Source organism: Clarias gariepinus, chromosome 4 (assembly GCF_024256425.1).
Source record: "Clarias gariepinus isolate MV-2021 ecotype Netherlands chromosome 4, CGAR_prim_01v2, whole genome shotgun sequence".
NCBI lineage: Eukaryota > Metazoa > Chordata > Actinopteri > Siluriformes > Clariidae > Clarias > Clarias gariepinus.
The window spans coordinates 10,004,410-10,026,285 of NC_071103.1; the positions used below are offsets into that span (position 1 = coordinate 10,004,410).

Genomic DNA, 21,876 nt, shown 5'->3' on the forward strand with positions numbered 1-21,876 from the left:
ACTCTATTTTGAGTTAATATGATGCCTCAGGTGCTGCTACTGAGCTCATTAAGTTTCAATCGATCATCTTCCCCAGGTCAGTTTATTAAATCAGATTAAGACCTGGTGAACCTGCAGTTTTCTTTTGTTTTTTTCCTCCTTACAAAATTAAACATTTTGTTCATAGCAGTGGTTGACCTTTTTAGTTTTATATACACATAACTATATGTTTTGCATTATTTATGAATAAAAAATAAAAAAGCATTTTTTTATTCTTAAAAAGTATGGAGAACTGATTTGATTTAAAATGTAAAGGCGGTATTAAGAATCAAATCGAATACTGACTCGAGAGTATATTGCTGCACCTCCAGCAGTGATTTGTGGAGATGTTCTTTTCGCTTTGGTTACCACATTTCTGTTTAGTATTCAAAGTAAACAGCACGATGTATCAAGAAATCATACAAATATCTGCTTTTCAAAATGTTTGTGTGTGTTTATGTATTGTGTCCCACATTATTAGTTCATTATCCCTCATTATGACTTATTATTCTATTGAATAGACCTTGTGATATGATTCACTGAGTGGAACTTAAAGGCCTATAAGTAGCGTGATATCATAAAAGCACTAATTGCACACAGCTAGGGTGAGGCATGATGTTCATGTTTGAGGTAGAAAAATGCAGATTTTGTCCCTGCATTTTTTTTCGTTTTTACTCAAACTATGACGCATTTCATCAGCATTCTGCATTTCCCTTAGATTCATAACAATCTGGTTCGGATTAACTCTTTTTTTTTTTTTTTTTGGTCTGATTGACATGTCATAACCCATCATATTTAGAAAAGAAATTTCTCAACTAATGATTAAAATAAACAAAGATTGCATGATCTACAGTACACACACACACACAAACGTGACACAGTTCAGCATTAGCTCTAGTTTTGTGTTTCAGCTCTGCGCTAATGGAGTCATTTTGTCTCTCTTTTCTTTCTCTCTCTCTCTCGGTGGGATCAAAGTCTTAGGAGTCATTTTGTCCTTTTTTGTCTTTTTGAGCATTGATTATCGTTTTTCCCTTGATGCTTTCCAAAGCACACATTAACTGTGTTCCTCTCCTGTCTTTCTCCCGCTCCCTGCAGCCCAGTCTGTGGATGATGGACCCCCCCTTCCATGCATGAAGCTCAAAGTCAGTGTGTGCTGCGAGTCCAGTAAGTACTCCCCTCTTTTTTTTTTATCTTGGGGAAAGAAAGAAAAAAGAAAAAAACACATCTCTTTCCGAGCAACCTCTCACGCACTCAGGCGACCCTCTTTCTCTGCACGCAATTCCCTCGCCTATGCGCTACCTCCCTCTCTCTACTTGTTTCATCTTTCTTTATCTTTTGTTTTCCTTTAGTGCTATACTGTATTTCCTACCTTTTCTTAATATTCTTAGCTTATCTGTACTTTTAATTTGGACTATCAAAGTGTTTTTTTTTCCTCCAAAAAAAAACATATTAATATGCATTTTTATTTATTTAATTGTTAATTTGTATAGTAATATTTTATTATTATAATATTTTAAATTTAATATCAAATACTACAACACAAAACATGATCTAAGAATATTATTTGAGGGAATTTCTGAGGTGAAAATGATGTTTTGCACGTACTCTTGTGTTTGGCAACGAGAACAAAACACTTTTCATTAACACATTTTTTTTAATTCGCCCTATTTGCCCTTTATGCATTAGCACAAAATTGTGTATCAGTGGGTTTGTGTGTGTGTGTGTATGCGTGCGTGTCAGCGTGTGCATGCATGCTTCTGTGTCCTGGCTCTTAGCCCCCTGCAGTAATGTTATTCTTCCGCCTGGCTGAGCTGACGAGAGCGAGCAGTGGGAAATGCTGCCCAGTTAGAGTAGAAATGGCAGCCCAGTCCGTGAACCGTCCGCTTCGATTGCACCTCTCGCCTCACGCGCGCACACACACACACATTATACAGTGGGCTGTCCTGCCCAATTCAGCATCTCACGTTCCGCTTAACTCCCAAATCAGCACTTGGATTCGTCTCAGCCTCCTTTACAGTTAACACCAGCATGTGTGCTAATAATTTGCTGCAGGTTTGAAACACATGACTCGTCCGGCGACGCTCGAGCGCGTGCTTTATAGCCCTGCATTCTGGTCACTTAGTGTCTGTTAGAGTCAACAGAACTCTTTACTACTGACTCGCTGTTTTTTCGGTTCTTTAGATTTATTAAGACGGGAGGGTGTTGTGTTATGGTGTGTAATCATAGCCAAGTTGTGTGTAAGTGGTGTGTGTGTGTAAACAGGCGGATAAGCCTGCCTTTCAGCCTAGAACGGTATCAGAGCAGCCAGGCATTAGATAAGGTGTGTTTTGGATGTTTTTCCCCAGTTCTGTATTCATTTTGATTGGCGCTCGCTTTGTGGTCCCAGAGAGGATGCTCAAACAAGTGAGCGAGCAGCGGTGTGTTTCTCTTCTTTGTCCATTTCTCTTTTCCCATGCATTTACTTCAGATGGTGTGTCACGTTTTTTTTTTTTTTTTTTTTTTTAACTCCATCTCTCACACTCTTTCTGTTCTCTGACCGAAACTAATCCAGACTAAACTGTAGCATCCCCTCTTCTCTATCCCCTCTTTTTTTTATCTCTCTTCTCTAGTCTTCTGTCATTCCTGGAGTGTCACTAATCTCCCCAGCTCTCTGAGGTTCGATTTCTCCTCCCTCCCCATCCTCATTTTTTATGATCTGTCGCTAGCAGAGCAAAACTAATCTGGGCTCCATCCACTCTCTGGACTCTCGCTCCGTCCCTTTTCTTCTCTCTGTCCGTCCGTGCTCGCGCACTCCCCCGCTCCTTCAACCTGCACTCGTTCACTCCTTCGTCTCACACCAGTTAAGCCACAGCATCTCGAACGCCACTTTCTTCCCTCATATTCACCCAGAGGGCTTAGCGGTTTCAACCTTTCCCATTGCTGCTTCTTTCTTTCTCTCTCTCTCTCTCTCTCTCTTTCCAATTTGCATCTGTGGACGAGAGGTGAGAATAAAGGGGCTGGTGTAAGAGGGAAGGCTTTGAACAGCAGGATTTTTGTCCCCCCTGGTAGCACCGAGTTCTGAGTTCTGTTCCTTCATCCCGTGGCAAGCTTTTATCTGACAGGACACGACGAGCCGAAGGTTACTGTCAAGTCGGAAACCTCGGTGCAACAGCCGATGCCGGATTCATGGCTCGTTCGCCTCCATAAGGAGCGATGAGGTGTAATTAAACCGATTTATTTTTTTTTGTCTTTCACAAACACTGCTTTTCCTGGGTAGGTCATGAGCACCATAATGACTTGGCTCGAGGGAAGCTGAAGGACAGAGTAGACATCAGCGATACCTGAAGGAATAGCCCGGCCAAGTCGCTCTCTTCACAGCTTCATGAGGGGTTGCCAACAGTTCGTGGCATAGATCTCTTTTTCTCGTGACTGGCCGAGACTCTGATGGTACATAATTAAAACGGTGCTTGGTAAAGTCTGAGGAGAATTGCAGGCTCATTACCAGCATGGCTGAAAAAAATGTGTCACAGTGAAAAAGCTCCCCCCGTAGTCAGTTTCCGAAAGCAGCAGGCTCATGCTGGAGAGCAGTACGAGCCAGCAGCGGTAATTTTAATTTCTCTCCCCTTAGCCTCGAAACATTGCTCGGTCAAAAATTTCTATGTTTTTAACTTCGTTAAAGTACTTACTTGAGAGTAGCCTGAAAAGGTTCGAAACAACTTTCAAAAGCTGTCCAAAATGCCAACGTCGAGTAGTGTTACCCAGAAAAACACCCCCTTCTCTACCGAGGGTAACTTGTCAAAACATTAATTCCGCTGTTGTTGTTTTTTTTTCTATCCTCTTACTTATTTATTCTCTCGCCCCCCTTCTCTTCTCTCCGTGCTCTCCCTGCTGTGACGAACCATTACAGTCATTTCGACTTTCTCTCTAATTGATCCCTCTCTTTTCTTTCCTTTCATGCGCTTTCTTGTTCCCGCTGTGAACACGCCATTTCCTGTTCCAGCTCCTCTCTGTCTTTGCTCTCTCTCTCTCTCTCTCTCTCTCTCTCTCTTTTTCTGCTTTTTCGTTCTCATTCCTCCCACAGTGCTAGGTATATTTTCCTAAATGTGCAATTTTCTCTGACAAAGAAACTAGGTAGATTCGTCTATTAACTTGTTTTTTTTCTTTGCTAATCGTATTAGAATTCTTTTTTTTTTTCTTTTTTTTTGTCCGTCCCCATAAATTCAGACTAAAATGCTGGAAGTGAAATGGAAAAGGTGAGATGTTCTTTTTTTTTTTCCCCTCTTGCCTCGTTCCTGAGTTCTCTCGCTTTTCTCTCCGCAGTGTCGTGCTTACGTACCGCTGCAGTGGTGTTTGCCGCAAGTTAGCAGGAAGCAGCCATTTTAGAAAAAGAGGCGTAAACAAGGTGCCATTTTGAAATCGGTAAACTAGTTTAGCCAGTTCCGGTGCTAAGCCGGACACAGTAGGACTTTTTGGTTAAAAGCGATATTTTTGTGTGTGCTTGGTTTTGCTTTTAAGTTTTAGGTTTAAAAGAGATGTCGAAAAGGACGTCGGATAACCCAGAGTACCAGCTGTTCATCCTCCTTCTAGCTCCGTGTAATACAATATTAAACGTAATAACTATTGTCATTTTTTTTTATTTAGTAAATTAGTCGTCATGTTATTTATTAATCAAAGCAGTTATTTAATAATATAAAATGTGATATCGAAATGCCAGAACAAATGTTAGTACTGTAGGGGAGGGCGATGTGAAATGTTTCTAAGGTGTACGATATACATGACAATATAAACTACCAGCAAAGCTGGACAAAGTTAATGACCATTTTATTAAATGGTGAAAACCTGAAAAAAAGTTCAATATTATAAACAGCCAGTTGGTTTGAAAGTTTTAGGCGACTAGTGAAAATGCTTTTGTTTTTTCTTTGCCGTTTTTTTTCCTCCCATACACAGATTTATATTACAAAGAATATTATTAGCAACACCTTTAAATAAAGTTTTAAAAATACTAAAAATATTAACATTAATTTCGAAAGGTCTTAGTATTTTTTTTTTCTTTTTAAGTTTTGATGAATGTGCATTCTCAAGCAGACACAAACTCAAGTCGATCAGATCCGTCGGCATGTTGTCTAAACACATGCTTTGATAGAAAGAAAAAGACGCGCCGATACTTGCATTCACTTATGTTAGAATATAGAAATTAAAATTTTATGGTCACTGAATTCTATATTTCATAAGAAAATTCCATCTTTTTTTTTCTCAATTTAAAAGTTAAATCAGACATTTTACCATTAAATCAATCCTGGTGATAACTTAGAAAAGTGTATTGTGACAGTGTTTATCCAGTCCCATCCGTAACTCCTTATATTGTTTGTTGGCCAGAATGCAGAACATGGTGTGTACTCTTATACTGTACTAATGTTTCTACAGACAGTTTCGGCTATTTAAGATTATGTAAAAATGCATTGTATTGCTTTCTTGTTCTTGTATTTGGTAACTGTTATTTACCATTTCTAGGAGCCACAGTATAGTACTGTGCAAAAGTTTTGAGCCACCCCTCACTTCTTTATATTTTGTTTCCAAAGAGTCAGACTTTTTAGTATTTTTAAAGTAGTCTAAAGAAATAGTTCTCCAGTTTTCCAGAAGAACCGTTTTGGCTCTAATTTTTGACAAGTTTTTTGCTCTAATTTTCAAGTTCCTGTACCTGAGCAGTTTCAGAGGAATATTTTTGTTTGTTAAGCCACCAGTGACCTTTAACTTAAAACCATCTAACTTAATGCATGAACCAGTGAGAAACAGGTTCAGATGATGACAGATGATCGGGCTGGTGATAAGTATACTGATGATGCTGAATGCTGAGTGGTTGGAACAGACGAGAGGGGAAATGAGGCTGCTGTTGAGGTTGTTACATGAACAACCAATTTTTATATGGTATCTTTAGGCACTTTTCAGCCTGTTGCAGTAAAACTAATTTAATATGAGGGGTGGCTTAGGATTTGGCACAGCACTGAAGGTTTAAATAGCTCAGAATGACAGTGATTACCTTATTTACCCAGCTTGTCTTTATAGCTATGGGGATCCGTGTAATTTGTTTGTTCGTTGTCTTTTTTGTCGTATTAGTTTTGTTGGTTCAGAAACTAAAAGGTGATTAATTGAAACCCTTTTTTTCTGTTGTGCCTTTTGCGTCTTGCCTTAGCTCTCAGTTTAATATATTGGATTAATAATATATTAATATATTGGATTAATATGGAATTATGTCTTTCATGGGATTTGCAATGCTGCAGTTCGGAATAAACTGTTTTAAGGTAAATTTAGTATATTTTAAACCAAAGAAATACAAGTTCACTTTAGAAACTTAAAAGACGGACCAAAACTAGAAACTGACTCACTCACACACTGTGTGTGATGTCAGATAAACAATAACCACTTTAATTTAAAAATCAACACTACAAGCATCCAAATCTCTAACTTTTTTGTTTTGTTTTGGAGCTCAGAGAATTTTCCATATTCATATCATTGACTAAAAGTTGGAATAGTTTGACAGTTTATGTGCATTTCTGTCCTAAAAGCTGGATATACAGTACTGTACATTCCTCTTCTGCTCTCAGTCAGTCAGTCAGTCAGTCAGTCAGTAAGTCTCCCACCTGCTGAGAGGATTACATTTGGACTTGAGCGTCCTTCCTTGTCTCTCCAAATCATCTCTCTCCCTCGGTCCTTTTATTCATGCTTCCATTCCCAACAGTTATTACCCTCTGCTTTTTTTTTTTCCCCTCGCACATCTTTTCTCCTTCTCTCGATCTTAGTTTCCGAGGCTTTTCTCTCTTCCAGGTCCCTCCATGGTCCTCCAGCACGCTTAATCTTCTCCCATCGCTTTCTTGCTTTCCTGCCATCTTTTTCGGGATGCGACCTTTAAAAGAAGCGGGGATGTATTTTGGGGTTGCACAGCCGTTCGTAATTTTTCATGACATTTCTGTGTGAGTAATGGCAAGTCTTTCTCCCCGTGCATTTTTTCCTGCTGGTCTTTTTATTTATTTTATTTATTTATCTCGCCTTCATAGATGATCTTCAGGGTTTTTACCCCAAAATAGTGAAAGTGCTTACAGTTTTTTTCTCACACTCCTCTCTCTCTCTCTCTCTCTCTCTCTCTCTCCCTCTCTCTGTCTCTGTTTTCTTAGATGCAACAAATGAAAAAAAGGAACAAGGTAAGATCCTATATGGGGCTTGATGATTTGACAGAAGGTGTTGGGATTTTCTTCTTCTTCTTCCTTTGTTTATGTATAAATAAAAAAGAATTACAATATCTTTTCACAGGAAGTAAAGCTCCACACAGTTTTGCCCAACCAGGAAGAACTAGTCCACTGCCTGTTCTTGCCCTCACCTTCTTTTCTCTCTTTTGTTTCTTGTGATAATTCGGCTGCGACTCCCCCCAGCTAATAGCTAAGACATGCCAACAGGTCATGTGGGATCATTCCCTAGCTCTACTTAAGCACACACACACACACACACACACACATTTTCACATACTCATTCAGCTCACTCGCCCGAGTGTCATGTATTTGGAGTGGCACTAATCTCTCTCCCTCCATTTCCTCTCTCTCTCTCTCTGTCCACTCTCTGCTGCTTCATTCTACAAGCCACTGGCACTAATCTACCTTCAAAGAGCTCTTCCTGCTGCTCTTCTTTTGCGTAATCCTTTCTTCATTTAAAAAAAAAAAACAAAACAAAAAAAACACTTCCATCCCCTTACCAACACCCCCCCACCCCTTCCCGCTTTTCTCTTACTGTACACTACTACTGAACTGAGCCAAAGGGGATGAGACTAGGACAGCGGTGGACGTCCCTGTAGCACCTGCGCCGCCAAGAAAAAGTACAGGGACACGGAGCAAGCAATAAAGCTCTCGGCTCATTCATCAGCTCTCAGGATCACACGAGACGACTTTATTTTGCTCACTTTTCCACCACAGATGAATTTAGAGCCAAAGCCAGACACCACTACTCAAGATGAAACATTTAACGAGAGGCAAATCTGTATCTACGAATTAGCAAAAAAAAAAAAAAGGCATTTTTATTTGGAACTCATTTAAGAGGAAACTGTTTAAGAAACACTTGTTTGACCAAAAGGAGGAGGATTTACTGCTTCCTGTTCAGACTCAGCCGGAAATGACCACAGACCCGCGGCTCGCCGTTCTCATCTCAGCAACGGTAACTGTGATTGGACAGTATGTTTTAAACCGCCATCAACGTCTGAACGTGATTGGTCAGTTCTCTTCACCATTCCTTTGACGTAAGAAGATGATCGGGCAGTTTCCTCACGCGTAATCACATTCAGATCTAGTTCATTATTTCAGTTGATTTTTATGTTCTATATACGTTTATAAAGTTATGTATATCCTGGCACCCAAATTGATTAATTATACAAAAATGAAATTCAGTTTGTTTGTTTGTTTGTTTGTTTTTAATCTGATATGTTGAATACTTCAACATAACTTTTTTTTATCATTCATCACAAAATGGATTCAAAACATGATTTATGCTAATAATATTTTTTTTTCCCATAAATAATACATGCCAGAAGAACTGCAGTTACTTTCTTTTAAATTATATATATTTTTGAAGTAATGGAAATTTAATTTCATTGGAAAGTAACAAATCCTAATTAAATTGCTTTAAAATCATTTGTTTAAAAGTTTTAAATCTTGATGTTTTGCAAACCAAATTTGCATTTTCCCCCCTGTATCTACTATATGTTGATAAATTTCAGTTTTTATGCTAATTTCAAGTGTTTGAATAAAGGGTACCAGTGCATTACCTTTAAAAAATGGCAAAAAAAAAAAAAAAAATTCTAATGAAAAAATTTGTTAAGCAGTCTGTTTACACAGGAGATGATGTGTGCTGGGTTTATGATTTAGGGATTGTGTTCTGTGTATAATTTGTGTTTTTTTTCACATTTTAGTGAAGAGTTCGGTGTCTTCTGTGAAGAATTGCAGGTTTAACCGTTTTTGTACTGTGAAATAAATGATCCTGAGTAAACAATAAAGCTGGTTAAATTTGTGGTTGAAAATTTGGCTCTAAGTGTATAATTGAATAGAACTAACATATATAGTAATTGATCTTTTATTCACTTGCTGTTAATATATCACCATACAATGTATATGGTATATGCTGTAATATAGTAATACTGAATTAAGTGATTCATTATTATTACTGTTGTAAATAATATATAATAATAATAATAAAATAATAATAATAATAATAATATATTATTATTATTATTATTATTATTATTATTATTATTATAAACTTATATTATTAAATATTATTATATTTTTTAATATTATTATAAAAAAAATTACCATTCTGGTAATGTATTTAAATTATATTGTGTCTTTTTTATTTTTTACTATAGCTAATTAGGCATGTGTATGTCTAATGTATCAACGATCAAAAAAACGTTCCTCGCATACAACTGATGCAGAATTATTGTTCTTATTATTGTCCTCGCATACATTACAATAATATATGTCTGGTTAGATACTAGATGAGTAGCTTTTCCGATTGTGTGTGTGTTTTTTTTTAAATATGGTTTATTAAAATTGGGCAAAATAATAGATTAATTTTTAAGAAACATTTAGAAAAAAAACATATGTAGTCCCTTGAAAGTCCACATTTAAAAATGCCCAAGGGTGCCACTCAAAAGCTTTCAACACAAAATGGGCAGATTATTGTTGCCCTACAGGAATCCGATAATGGATAATAAAACTACACACAAGCAGTTAAAATACCATTAAGCACAACCAAGGTCGTCATAAAGTTCTTAAAAGTGGAACAGCTGAGAAGTTTCCAAGAAGAGCACATATAATTCAATAGTGCACAGTTAACATGGGGAGAGGCGAAAAGAACCTGAGGTTTATAGTTCTCGGTAGTTCTTGGGGTTGTTTTGTTTGAAAATAAGTGATTAGACACGACTTCCCTGAAACCAAGCTTTTTGGAAAGGTTGTGCAATTTATACACTTCTTGAGAATGATGAGTAAAAAAGGCAGCGGCAGAGCTTTGCCAAATGTTATTAGGAAATAACTGGAATTGTTTTGTGGTCTGATGAAACCATGAAAATCTTTGGCCATGAACAGTGGAATTGTTTGCTGGAAAATGTGAAACTGAATTATTGTGGTGTTGCATTGGTTCTGTTGAGAAGATTGATGGCATTATGAATTGTACTAAGTACCAGGATTATTATACTCAAAACCCTGGCAGCTTTCATAAATGGATATTTTAATAAAATATGTATTATGGTTAAATTCCCAAACAAGCTTAATTTTTTTCCATCACGATCTCTGGATTTAAACCAACCTGAAAATCTGAATGAAATGTATATATAGTATAATTATGTAAAGCTAAAGAATTTAAAAGAATGCCTGCTGCAAATTTTTCCAATCTTGTTATAAAGTTGTTATAAATTATTATAATATATAGTTATATATATAACTATTATATAGTTGTTATAAAGTTATAAATTAATTGTTGGCATTCTCATGATCTGAGACATACCCTATTATTTAATAGATTTATTTGCCTTCTTTCACTAATTTTAGGCTTATGGTTGCCTTGATCTCATGTCAGATAACTTAACTCACTTTACTTCACTCACTTATTTCTAGAAAAAGCAAAATTATCTTAAGATTTTATAAAATAAAAACATTTTAAGCATGAAATTAGTAAATACTGAATTTCTAGAGCATGGCATAGTCTTCATTATAAAATATTGTTATAGAATAATTTCAAAATGAGAAATATTTTAAGTTTGTGTTCTTTCTTTTATTTTAATTGTATGAACGGAAAAAGAATTGCAAACTATAAAGCGGAAAACTATCCATAACTCAGACTAATATTACAAAATGAAGTGATTATATAACTACAGTATGCAACAATTACCACAGTTACTAATGAATAATGAGTGCAGCAACTTTTTACAATGAATAACAAAATGCAAATTGGTGTTCAATTCTTGTATCCAGTAGAGGGCGATTTTACCCTGTGATTTACAGTAAATGCTGTCTGCTCTATTGAGACACATATCCAAAAAAAAAAAAAAAGACATGAAAGCTGTGTGCATTTTTTATTCTTATGTATCCTTTGTCACTTACTAATTCTTTAATATTTTAAGATTAATGACAATTAGTATTTATTAGAATAATAATCTATTGCAGGGCACACACATACACCCACCCTCACACACACTACAAGTAATTAGTCTAAACTGCATGTGAAATCATCATATTTGTACAGTATGATGAGCATTCAAGTCAAACTGGACCTTTTGATATACATAATACAATATACAGAATAAGATAACACCGTTATGAGAGATGAACTATCGTTATTTCTTTATATAACCCGCTCCGACCCTAATGCATTTATACCGGCATTTCACTAGTGCCTTAATATCATCAAGGTACAAAGTTGTCTCAGTATCCGGGAGCCATGATCAGACTGCCTGATTCAAGTCTGAAACACCGGCCTCCCAGAAACCTCTTTAATGACCCAAGCATGTGGAAATGGCTTGGAGCTAGATCAGGACTGTACAGGGGATTTGGCAACAACTCCAAGTGGTTTTCATGATAGTTCCCACAGACAGATGTGTCTCTTCCACAAAATGTCGAGCAGTTATGAATGTTTACGGACATTAAATGACATTACGTGCACATTAAATCTCGTGTCAATGTCGTTTTTCCTTCATGTTTTACAGTGTCCTTCTAAAAACTACATACAGTATTAGTTACTTCTCAGAAATACATACAATACATTTTATAATTAATACAAACATTGGAAAACTATACAATGTTTCTCAACGTGGTATACTTTTGTTTCCAGTAGAGGGAGATATTGGCTTATGAAAAAAATGACAGACCAAATCATTACGGCTTAAAGAAGTACACAAACCAGAAAGAAATCTGATCTGGTACAAGCTGTCAGTCCATCCATCCATCCATCCATCCATCCATCCATCCATCCATCCATCTATTTATCCATTTATCCATTTATTTATTAATTCATCCAGGAACCTCTGTAGTCCAACTAGGGACCGTGGTGGCCAATAGTGTATTAACTTCCCATATTTCACGACCTTGGTAGGACCTCCGGTCAACATTCACACATGCATTCATGTTTGCACTACAGTTTGGGGACTTCAATTACCCTAATCTGCATGTCTTCGGACTGTGGGAGGACACCAGAGTAGCCAGAGGAATACAGGAGCTGTTAATGAATATTTAAATTTTCTCGTACAACCTTATTGTTCTGTAAATAATTAAAAATATAATAATGGAATTTCATAAATTTGCTTGGCAGAGTGTTGAACTGTTTGTCATGCTCAGGGGCACCATTAGAGATTATGAGCCCATTATAACATAATATACTGCAACCCCCCCACATTAACAACGCCATCCCTTTTCAATTGCCATGGCATTTTTTTTTAATGGCCAACTCTCAATCAGGCTCTCAAGACAAGAACTCCAACCAGAAGCAGGCACCAGGATGAGTCATACAGATATGGAGGGCAAAAGAGGTCAGGAACACTGGTAACTCAGAGAGAGAGAGAGAGAGAGAGAGAGAGAGATGTTAAATATGCTAATAGTCACGTAATGTAATGTATGTTAAGTGCAGAGTGCAAGCAGAGACTTCATGATAGCACTATAGCATAACTGAATGGAGAACCAGAAGAAAACACAGACTTAAGGGGCTTCCTAGAAAATGAGACAACCAGTCACATGAATTATGGTGGTATAGTGGTTAGCAGAGTGGCCTTGCACATCCAGGGTCAAGTGTATGATTTCCAGTCTATGCGCATGGAGTTCGCATGTTCTCCTCATGCTTGGTTGGTTTCTTCCAGGTACTCCAGTTTCCTTCCAAAGTGACATGCGAATTTGGCTAATTGGTGTTGATTGTGTGTGTGTGTGTGTGTGTGTGTGTGTGTGTGTGTGTGCCCTGCAATAGATTAGCACCCTGTCCAGGGTGTATTCTGCCTCGTGTCAAAGTCTCCTGGGATAGGCTCCAAGCATCCCACAACCCTGTAGAGGATAAGTGTTATAGAAAATTAATGAATTAATAATTAATATATTCCCTACACTCACTATTGTAGCATACTCAATAGGCCACATTATTTTTATATATATATTTTTTTTTACCTAAATACGGGATCTTATACTCTCTTAAAAAACATTAATCACATTTACATGAACTCTAATATCCTATTAATAATAGAAATAATAGCCCACTCATAATAAAGATGCATCCTGTAACCACCTCAACTGGAACATTTTCTACTCCACCTGTTCATGAGTTGAGTGTGATTTAAACACATCAGCGTGGTAGACAGTGCCCCCTCTTGGTAAATATTAAATCTCCAAACTCATGCAATGCAATTATCAGAGTAATCTCAAATTCCCTTAAGTCTTCCTTCAGTGAATAATTAACATCTTTAATTTCTTTGGATTTTGTCTGGCAAGTAGCTCACTGACTACAACCGGCAAATGAAAACTGAACAAATAGGGTGAATTTAACTGTATTGGGACTTTGATTAACTGGAACAGTTAAATTAATTTATGCATTTTTTTCTGGCTGGATTATTGAAAGTCAAAACTTATTAAGCCTCTTGCAGTTGTACCGCTTAATAAAAGTAACATGACTTAATTCATGTGACATTAATAAACAAGGATGACTAGGCAGCATTAATCTCTTTACTTAAGGTTACAAAATTGCCATGACCGTGATATTCTCCATATGTACTGTATGATTTATACATACTGTAAATGTACTAATATGCAAAATATGCATTAAGATTGTTTAAATCATGTACATATTTTTCATTTAGTCATTTACAATATGAATGCGTAATTCAAATAAATTGGGACACGAAAGCACATGAAAGCACACGTGATAAAAAGCATGAAACACCTCACAATTATTGTGCATTAAACCGGTTATTGATAAAAGAATAGGGAAATAATGCAGCCTGGCAAATAAAAAAATGTTACTTGGACCTACTTACTTATTATACTATCTTTATATTGTTTATTTATGTACTCATTGTACATGCCTGTTTTAAAATCATGTTTTACTGCTTCTGCCATTTTTTGTTTTACACTTTTTTGATGTGTTTTAAACTATAGCCTATTTAATCTGTATATACTCAATTGTAGGCCTGAATTTTAACCATGTAATATTATTATTATAAAAAGAAATAAACTACAGAATGCTAATTTGTACCAATATATTGATATATAGTTATCTTTACTTTGGTTACCTAAGTTTATATAATATCCTAATACATTTATGATTAATTTAAAGATTATTTTAAACAGAATCCTATGGATACATTGGTATAAGGAATTCTGTTATGCTGCACGGTTCTGTTCAGGCAGGCCAACGGTCCTTTCCAAATCTGGGTGCTACAGTAGGTGACACCGTGCAGGCAATCACTGGTCGCTCCTGGTCATGCTTCTTTATAAACTTCTCGGTTGCTGCACACTTTGTGCGGACATTGGTTTTGTGCCATGTATACCAACTAAAAAAAGTTTCTTTTACTAGAGAACATTCAGCTTCCCCCTTCTCTTCACCTAAGAACAGTATTTTGGTAAGGTGGCACTGTCAGACCAATATGGTATAAGATTCACGTCCTGCCCAGGCACCAGAAACCCCCAGTGCTAACTCACAATGACCACCTTAATCCAAATCAGTGCTTAATACATACCCATGTCCTTTTAAAAAACAAGTGGGCCTTGCTGCATCTGGGAAACAATATTCCAGTACTTAAGGTAAAATGACCCAGCAATCAGGTGGAAAATTTGCATGATCCCTCCCTCTTGCGGAGTTAAATACACAATGATCAGTTCAGCATGTTGGGTAAAATAAATAGCCCATTTATTGGTTTAGAATAGATAGCTCATCATGTGTTTGTCCAAAAATCACCTAGGTTTGTATAAAAATAAATAAATAGACGGGCCGTTATTAATTGACAAAAGTTTTATACATGGAACAAAACATTTTTAAATACAAAATTAGCCACATGTTTTGCTATACCTTTTTGCACTTCCTATTTTCTTTCTCATTTTTTTGTGCAATCTGTGTAGCCTATATGCGAAGTATAGGAAAGTGCTGCAAAAAAACTTTGTAAACCAATCCCAAGCTGTAGCAAAAATATTGGATTTTTAAAAATTATGCAGGTCCTTATGCAGGTTGAATCAGCCTGCTGTATTGCCGTTCTTATTTTATTAACTTGCATATGCACAGAGTGGGCAATAGGCTTACTTCTATTTATTTCCATTACTTACCATTTACTAAGGTGAAACAGTCTGATTGATTACATATTTTTGTGTGATTGTCTGCACACCAAAATGAAATGTTATGGAATTGCTATCTCTGTTCTCTGTTCTCAATGACTATCGCCCTGTAGCCCTCACCTCAGTAGTGATGAAGTGCTTTGAACGCCTGGTCAAAGACTTTATCATTTCATCACTACCCGACACACTGGACCCACTACAGTTCGCTTACCGTCCAAATCGTTCCACAGACTATGCAATCTTACATCTCCTCCACACATCACTTACTCACTTGGACACTAGAAGGGAGAATTATGTTAAAATGCTCTTCATCGACTACAGCTCTGCATTTAATACCATAATTCCCTACACACTCACCACGAAGCTGGAGCACCTGGGACTCAGCTCATCTATGTGTCAGTGGATCTCCAACTTCCTAACTGGCAGACCACAGGCAGAAAGGATGGGCGGACACGTCTCAGCCTCCATCACTCTCAGCACTGGAGCCCCCCAGGGTTGTGTTCTGAGCCCCCTGTTGTACTCTTTGTACACATATGACTGTGTGGCCACTACCAGCTCCACCACCATCATTAAGTTTGCTGACGACACCATTGTGGTGGGCCTGATCTCTGATAACAATGAGACGGCCTACCTGAAGGAGATTAGGAATCTGGACAACTGGTGCCAGAGGAACAACCTCCTTCTAAACATCAGTAAGACAAAGGAGTTGGTAGTGGACTTTAGCACCAAGCGGGAGAGGAACTACCAGACCCCCGTCATCAACGAGAGCCCAGTGGAGAGAGTGGACAGCTTCAAATACCTCGGTGTTCACATCACGCAGGACCTGGCATGGTCCTGTCACATCAACACCGTGGTGAAAAAGGCCAGACAGCGTCTCTACCACCTCAGACGCTTGAGAGACTTCCGACTGCCCTCCAAGGTGCTCAGTAACTTTTACTCCTGCCCCATAGAGAGCATCCTGACGGGAAACATCTCAACCTGGTTTGGGAACAGCACCATGCAGGACAGACGAGCTTTACAGAGGATGGTGCGATCAGCTGAGCGCACCATCCGCACAGAGCTCCCTGACCTGCACTCAATCTACAGCAGGCGGTGCTGGACTAAGGCCAGGAAGATAGTGAAGAACCTCAGCCATCCCAACAATGGACTGTTCTCTCTGTTGAGGTCAGGAAAGCGATTCCGCTCCCTGAAGGCCAACACAGAGAGACTGAGGAGGAGCTTCTTCCCGCAGGCAATACGGTCTCTCAATCACAATCACACCACCACACAGTACTGACCCACACATATGGTTTTTACACACACACTGGACATTCTGGACATTTGTTTACACTATTGGCCACTGCACAAATACACTTCATGGTCATCAAATCAAATCACATGAAATAACTCCAGCACAAATCACTTTAAGCATATTTGCACTGCACAAGTCACTTTTAATATGTGGATTGCACAATCATGGACATACAGTAACTATTATTTTTCTATATTGTGTTTTTTTGTGTACAGATATTTTATTTTTTACTTTTATTTGTATATTTTTATTTTATTCTTCCCTAGTTAAACTTACCCTTTATTTTAATTTTCATATTTATTTCCTATTCATATTCTTAGGTCACGAGCAGTTGTCTAAGCATTTCACTGCATATCGTACTGTGTATGACTGTGTATGTGACAAATAAAATTTGAATTTGATTTGATATAATCTGGATTATAGATTACCTCAGATTAATCCATTGGTACCACAGATTAAGAAAGCATGTAACACCTCATGCTTTCCACCTGTGATTTATTATTTTAATTATTATTGATGATATTTTGTCTTGTAAGGAGAGAGACAACCCTTCTCTTGTCTCCATTCTTTATCACCCCAAGCTTCCAAGTATCGCACTGATGCCAAAACCCAGGAATATCTAAAGGAGAGTGTTCATGGAGTCCTCTAATTTCGCTGAAATTCTCAAAACCCTGCAGCAAGAAAAGTTCCAGGTCCTTGCTGCTGGTACAAGCAGAGGACAGACAAATGATGAAGTCCTTGGTGCACTTGGGGGGTACTGGGCTGGCCTAAGACAGAATGGGAGGCCAGGCTGCTGTAAAGAACATACATGCCAAAAGATAATATGCTGGTTTACCCTTTTTTGAAAAAAGAGGTGCTGCAAAGTTGGATGCACACTGAAGCAACAACAGGTCCATTTCTATGCATAGGAATTTCCTTCCTGTTTGATGCCCATTTGACTAAAGTAAAGCCTAGACAGGCTTGCCAGCATGGGGGGAAAGCTGGGGAATTGGGGGCAGTGTGCCCACAGGGAAACAGGAAGAGTAAATCTACTGTAATTCAAGTGGGATTTAAAGGAATGCATGGATGGTGAAGGTGAGGTGTGTGTATGGAAATGTTCCTTTAGTCCCCTTCACAATTAAGTTCTGGGGCAAAAATGTAGCAATATAGTGGATAGTCCTTGCCTCGCCTACCCACTAATTCTGGCTAGGGGTTGGCCAGGACTTCCAAAGTTAATAAGGGGAATATTTGTGGATGGGTCCTCCAGCTGTAATAGGGGACATAGAATGCAAGCCACTGACTGGAGAGATGGTTGATATCAGCTCTTCATCAGTAAGACACCATATAGAGGGGACTGCCCCTCCTGCCTCAGCTGCTACTTTCCTTGACATGTATTTCCCCTTTTGATGAAAATCCTCAGGCACTCCTTTGATCAGTTGGAGGTAATCGATGGTTAATGGATCCGGCCTAGTCTTGCACTTTCCCACCTCTATTTTGCCATTATTACAGACAGATTGTATTAAGTGACCCTCAAACTAAAGATAAAATTACTCTGTTGGTAATCCTGAAAAGCAGTTGGGAAATGTTATTTCAGGCAACTCAACCTAATCCGATGACTGGAGACTTGGCACAGGATAAGCATAATTTTTATTGCCTAGGCATTCACGGCATGCCTGAACAGAACAGTATGAACTGAGCCTATCTTTGATAACAAACAATGGTCCTGCACTGCATTTCAGTTTTTAAAATCATATATTCTAGCTGTGTTAGAGCCAGATTGGGGACATAGTGTTGTTTATTGGACAGTTAGGTTGCAAAGGTCTGAATTCCCCAGAAGAGCCTTGCACTTCAGGAATAAGGTGGTCCACAGAGATGGATTTTTAGATGGAGAGATGGAATATTAGTAGGGATTGGTTCGAGTATTCTTAGATATTCTACTGCTGTTTTCCTGGGAATTTCAAACACAACCGTCTCCACAAAATGATGCAGAAGAAATATTGAGTGAGCAAGAGTGAGTTCTATGTGTAAACACATTGTTGATAAGAGAAATCAGAGGAAAACAGCCAGATGAACCAGTGGAACCTGATATGGACTTTTACTGTTGTGACCCACCCACCTCAAGTGTTCAGAGATGCTTTTCTGCTCCCCATGGTGGTAACGTGCTCATGTGCATTATTATGGACTTTAGGTCAGGCTATTTCCTTTAAAGTGTTGTTTGTAAAATTTAAATAGTAGCGACCTGAATGGCTGATTTAATAACTGCATGAAAGCAGATGTACAAGAGTTCCAATTAAAATGGACATTGAGTGTATTTTAATAGAACTGTACATGAATAGTAAGCTTATTATATTATATTATATTATAGTATATTATAAAGTTTATATAACAGTTATTTTACTCTGACCGAGCAATTTGTTTGGACAAGATGTATTCCATGAGTAATGATAACAGACAGTAACAGCACTCAGCACTTAATAATAACTAGATTTATCATTCTGTGTCCCAGGCATTCCAATAACTGTTAATTACACTAACCCAATCATCAGCATGGGTGAAAGCAGGTCTGTATGGTCCAATGTACTGAGGAGTGAGCAACTGCCCGCCAAAAAACACATTCAATACCAGTCACAAAAACACTTTCATCAAAAAAAAAACCCATGTACCTATGACCACAGCCTTGCTGATATTTATCATAACAGCCATCCCACTTAAGTAAAGCATAGCATAGTAAACTTCACTCAATTGATACACTCACAGTTACAGTCATTCAATTATTTATTAAACTCATGTTGATTATACTCCCATTAAAATATTGTCATAAAATATAATGAAAGAAAAAAGAGACAATACACACACACACACACACACACACACATATATATATATATATATATATATATATATATATATATATATATATATATAAATATATATAATCTGCTAAAATTGACTTTCTATTCCTAACAATATAGTATTTTTTTTAGCATAGTGAATTAGGTGGGAAATTTCATATTTCATAAACCTGCCCACCAACTATAGCCCATAGGTTCTCTTTATGCCCAGCAATAAACAAAATGAGTAAAAATATATACAGTATATGTTTGAAGCCCAGTCTCTAAACCTATAAAACAACAATAAAATATTTTATAATCTGCAAGATATTTAATTATGGTGAAATAGTAAACTGTTAAAATATTTAGGGGAAAAAAACAATGTATATAATGTTTAATAATGTCCCGCTCTTTATCACCCTTTCCTTCTGACTGTATCTAGTTTTCTACACTTAACACACATATACACCAACACTAATGCCACTGCCAGGTAAATTAACAACATTGTTTTCCCTTTTAACCTAGGAGAAGCTACATTGGATCATTTGATTCACTAATACAGGGCGGCATGGTGCTGTAGTGGTTAGCACTGGTGCCTTGCACCTCCAGGGTCCAGGATGTTCTCCCCGTGCTTGGTAGGTTTCCTCTGGGTACTCTGGTTTCCTCCCTCAAACCAAAGACATGTAGGTTAGGCTAATTGGTGTTCCCCAATTGTTCGTAGTGTGTGTGTGTGTAAGTACGTTTATGTGTGTGTGCCCTGCGATGGATTGTACACCACCTCCTGGGATAGGCTCCAGGTCCCCGCGACCCTGAATACAGGATAAAGCAGTATAGATGATGGGTGAGTGATCTAGTACAGGGTTTACACTAAATCCTGTCACCCTTTCTGTTTAACCAAGCTTGGGACTTAGTTGTATGGGGCATAAGATTATGGGTCTTGCAAAAGCACATATTATGACAGGATCATGAGCAGTAAAGGCATATTGTCAAAAGCTAAAATATTGTAGCACAAATTGCTAGCAGTGGTTAACAGTGAATATGATGGAAGGGTATCAGAATACTCAGTGGATCACAACCTGCCACAAATAAGGCTTGGAGAAGGCAAAGGCCTCAAGGAGATTGACTGCATTTAGATCTGGGAAAATTGGAAGTCGGATCAACAACCATGAGGTCTTTGCATTTCATGGAGGCCCGACCCCACAACACATAGCACCCAACAGATCCTCCACCAAAGCATACTTCTAGATGGTCTTTCTGAGGACCAAAGCTGGACAGGTGGCAAAAGGGGAACCTACACAATACTGGCCATTATATTTTCCATTCTAATGTTATGGATGATTGAGGCATTTCTATGCTTTAATTGTCTGAATCTATTATGTGACATTTTGTAAGTCTAATTCCTGAATCGTCTTGGAAACCTTCGAGCACCGTAACAACTTGCTCCCATTTGTTGTGGTGTGCATGTATGAGCAGGGCCTGTCTTTGAAAGGAAATACTGGTGCTGCATCCTGTCTCATTTTTGAAAACCACATCACACCGGTGACACAGGTGTATCAGAGCCAGATTGAGGATGGTGTTAGTGAGGGGACAGCCAGGATGCAAACGTCTGAGTTCCCCAGAAAAGTTTTGGACTTTAGGAAGAAGGCAGTCCAGAATACTAAAATCTAGTGGAGGGGCAGATGGTATCGGTTTTAGATTCCTAATGGCTTGTTTCAGGAAGGACCACTTGATTTCCTGTGTGTCTGTCCCAAAGGTCATGGTGAGAAGAACATCAAACGTTGCTTTTTTTTCTTTCTTCAAAGAAGGAGTAATAAGCACACTAAGGCGCTTTGCAAACACTTCAGAAAATATCAAATATTCCACAGTAAAAATTCCTTCTGAGTCTAAAGCTTCGGGTACCTGATTATTCTTTAACATGTTGTTATACTTTCTCTTTAGAGTTTCAGTCAACCCACAACAATGACTTTTGTAGTAATCCACATCCAGTGTATCATGTCGTTGTTGGGAGTCAGTCAAAGACTTGATGGCCATCAGTATTTCTGCCCCACTAATCTTCCCTGGTCTCCTGTCAGGTACTTCACCACTTCTAGTTTCCTCCAAAAGCCAGGCCACCTTGGGAATCTGAGTTCCAGTCTGTTGCTGCACTTTGAGTTCTAGGACAAGTGGATTATGATCTGAAATTTCATTGCTCTCTGTGTTGCTACAAAATACTCGTTTCATTGCATCCTTGCTCATGAAAAACATGTCCAACCTGGAGTAACTCTCATTCTGATGTCGTGTAAATTTTCCAGGAGCAAAGTCCAGGTAGGACCAGGTGTCTCTGAGATTTAGAGAACTAGTAAAATCTTCTAAAATAGCTCTTAGTGAAGACTGCTTTGTAAGAACAGCTGAAGAAGATCGATCAAAGCTGGGATCCAAGACTGTGTTAAAATCACCCCCAACCACGAGC

The 21,876-nt window shown here is 38.0% G+C and overlaps 1 protein-coding gene across 1 annotated transcript in view; it reads left to right on the forward strand.

The window, feature by feature from the left end:
- Positions 1-9,046, forward strand: part of si:dkey-246i14.3 (ephrin A4) — a 50,273-nt gene extending 41,227 nt beyond the window's left edge. The window contains exons 3-5 of the mRNA XM_053493766.1: positions 1,114-1,182; positions 7,167-7,193; positions 7,303-9,046. Coding sequence (XP_053349741.1) covers positions 1,114-1,182; positions 7,167-7,193; positions 7,303-7,397 — 191 coding nt within the window. The 3' untranslated portion in view covers positions 7,398-9,046. The remainder of the gene's footprint in view (positions 1-1,113; positions 1,183-7,166; positions 7,194-7,302) is intronic.
- Positions 9,047-21,876: the final 12,830 nt, after the last annotated feature.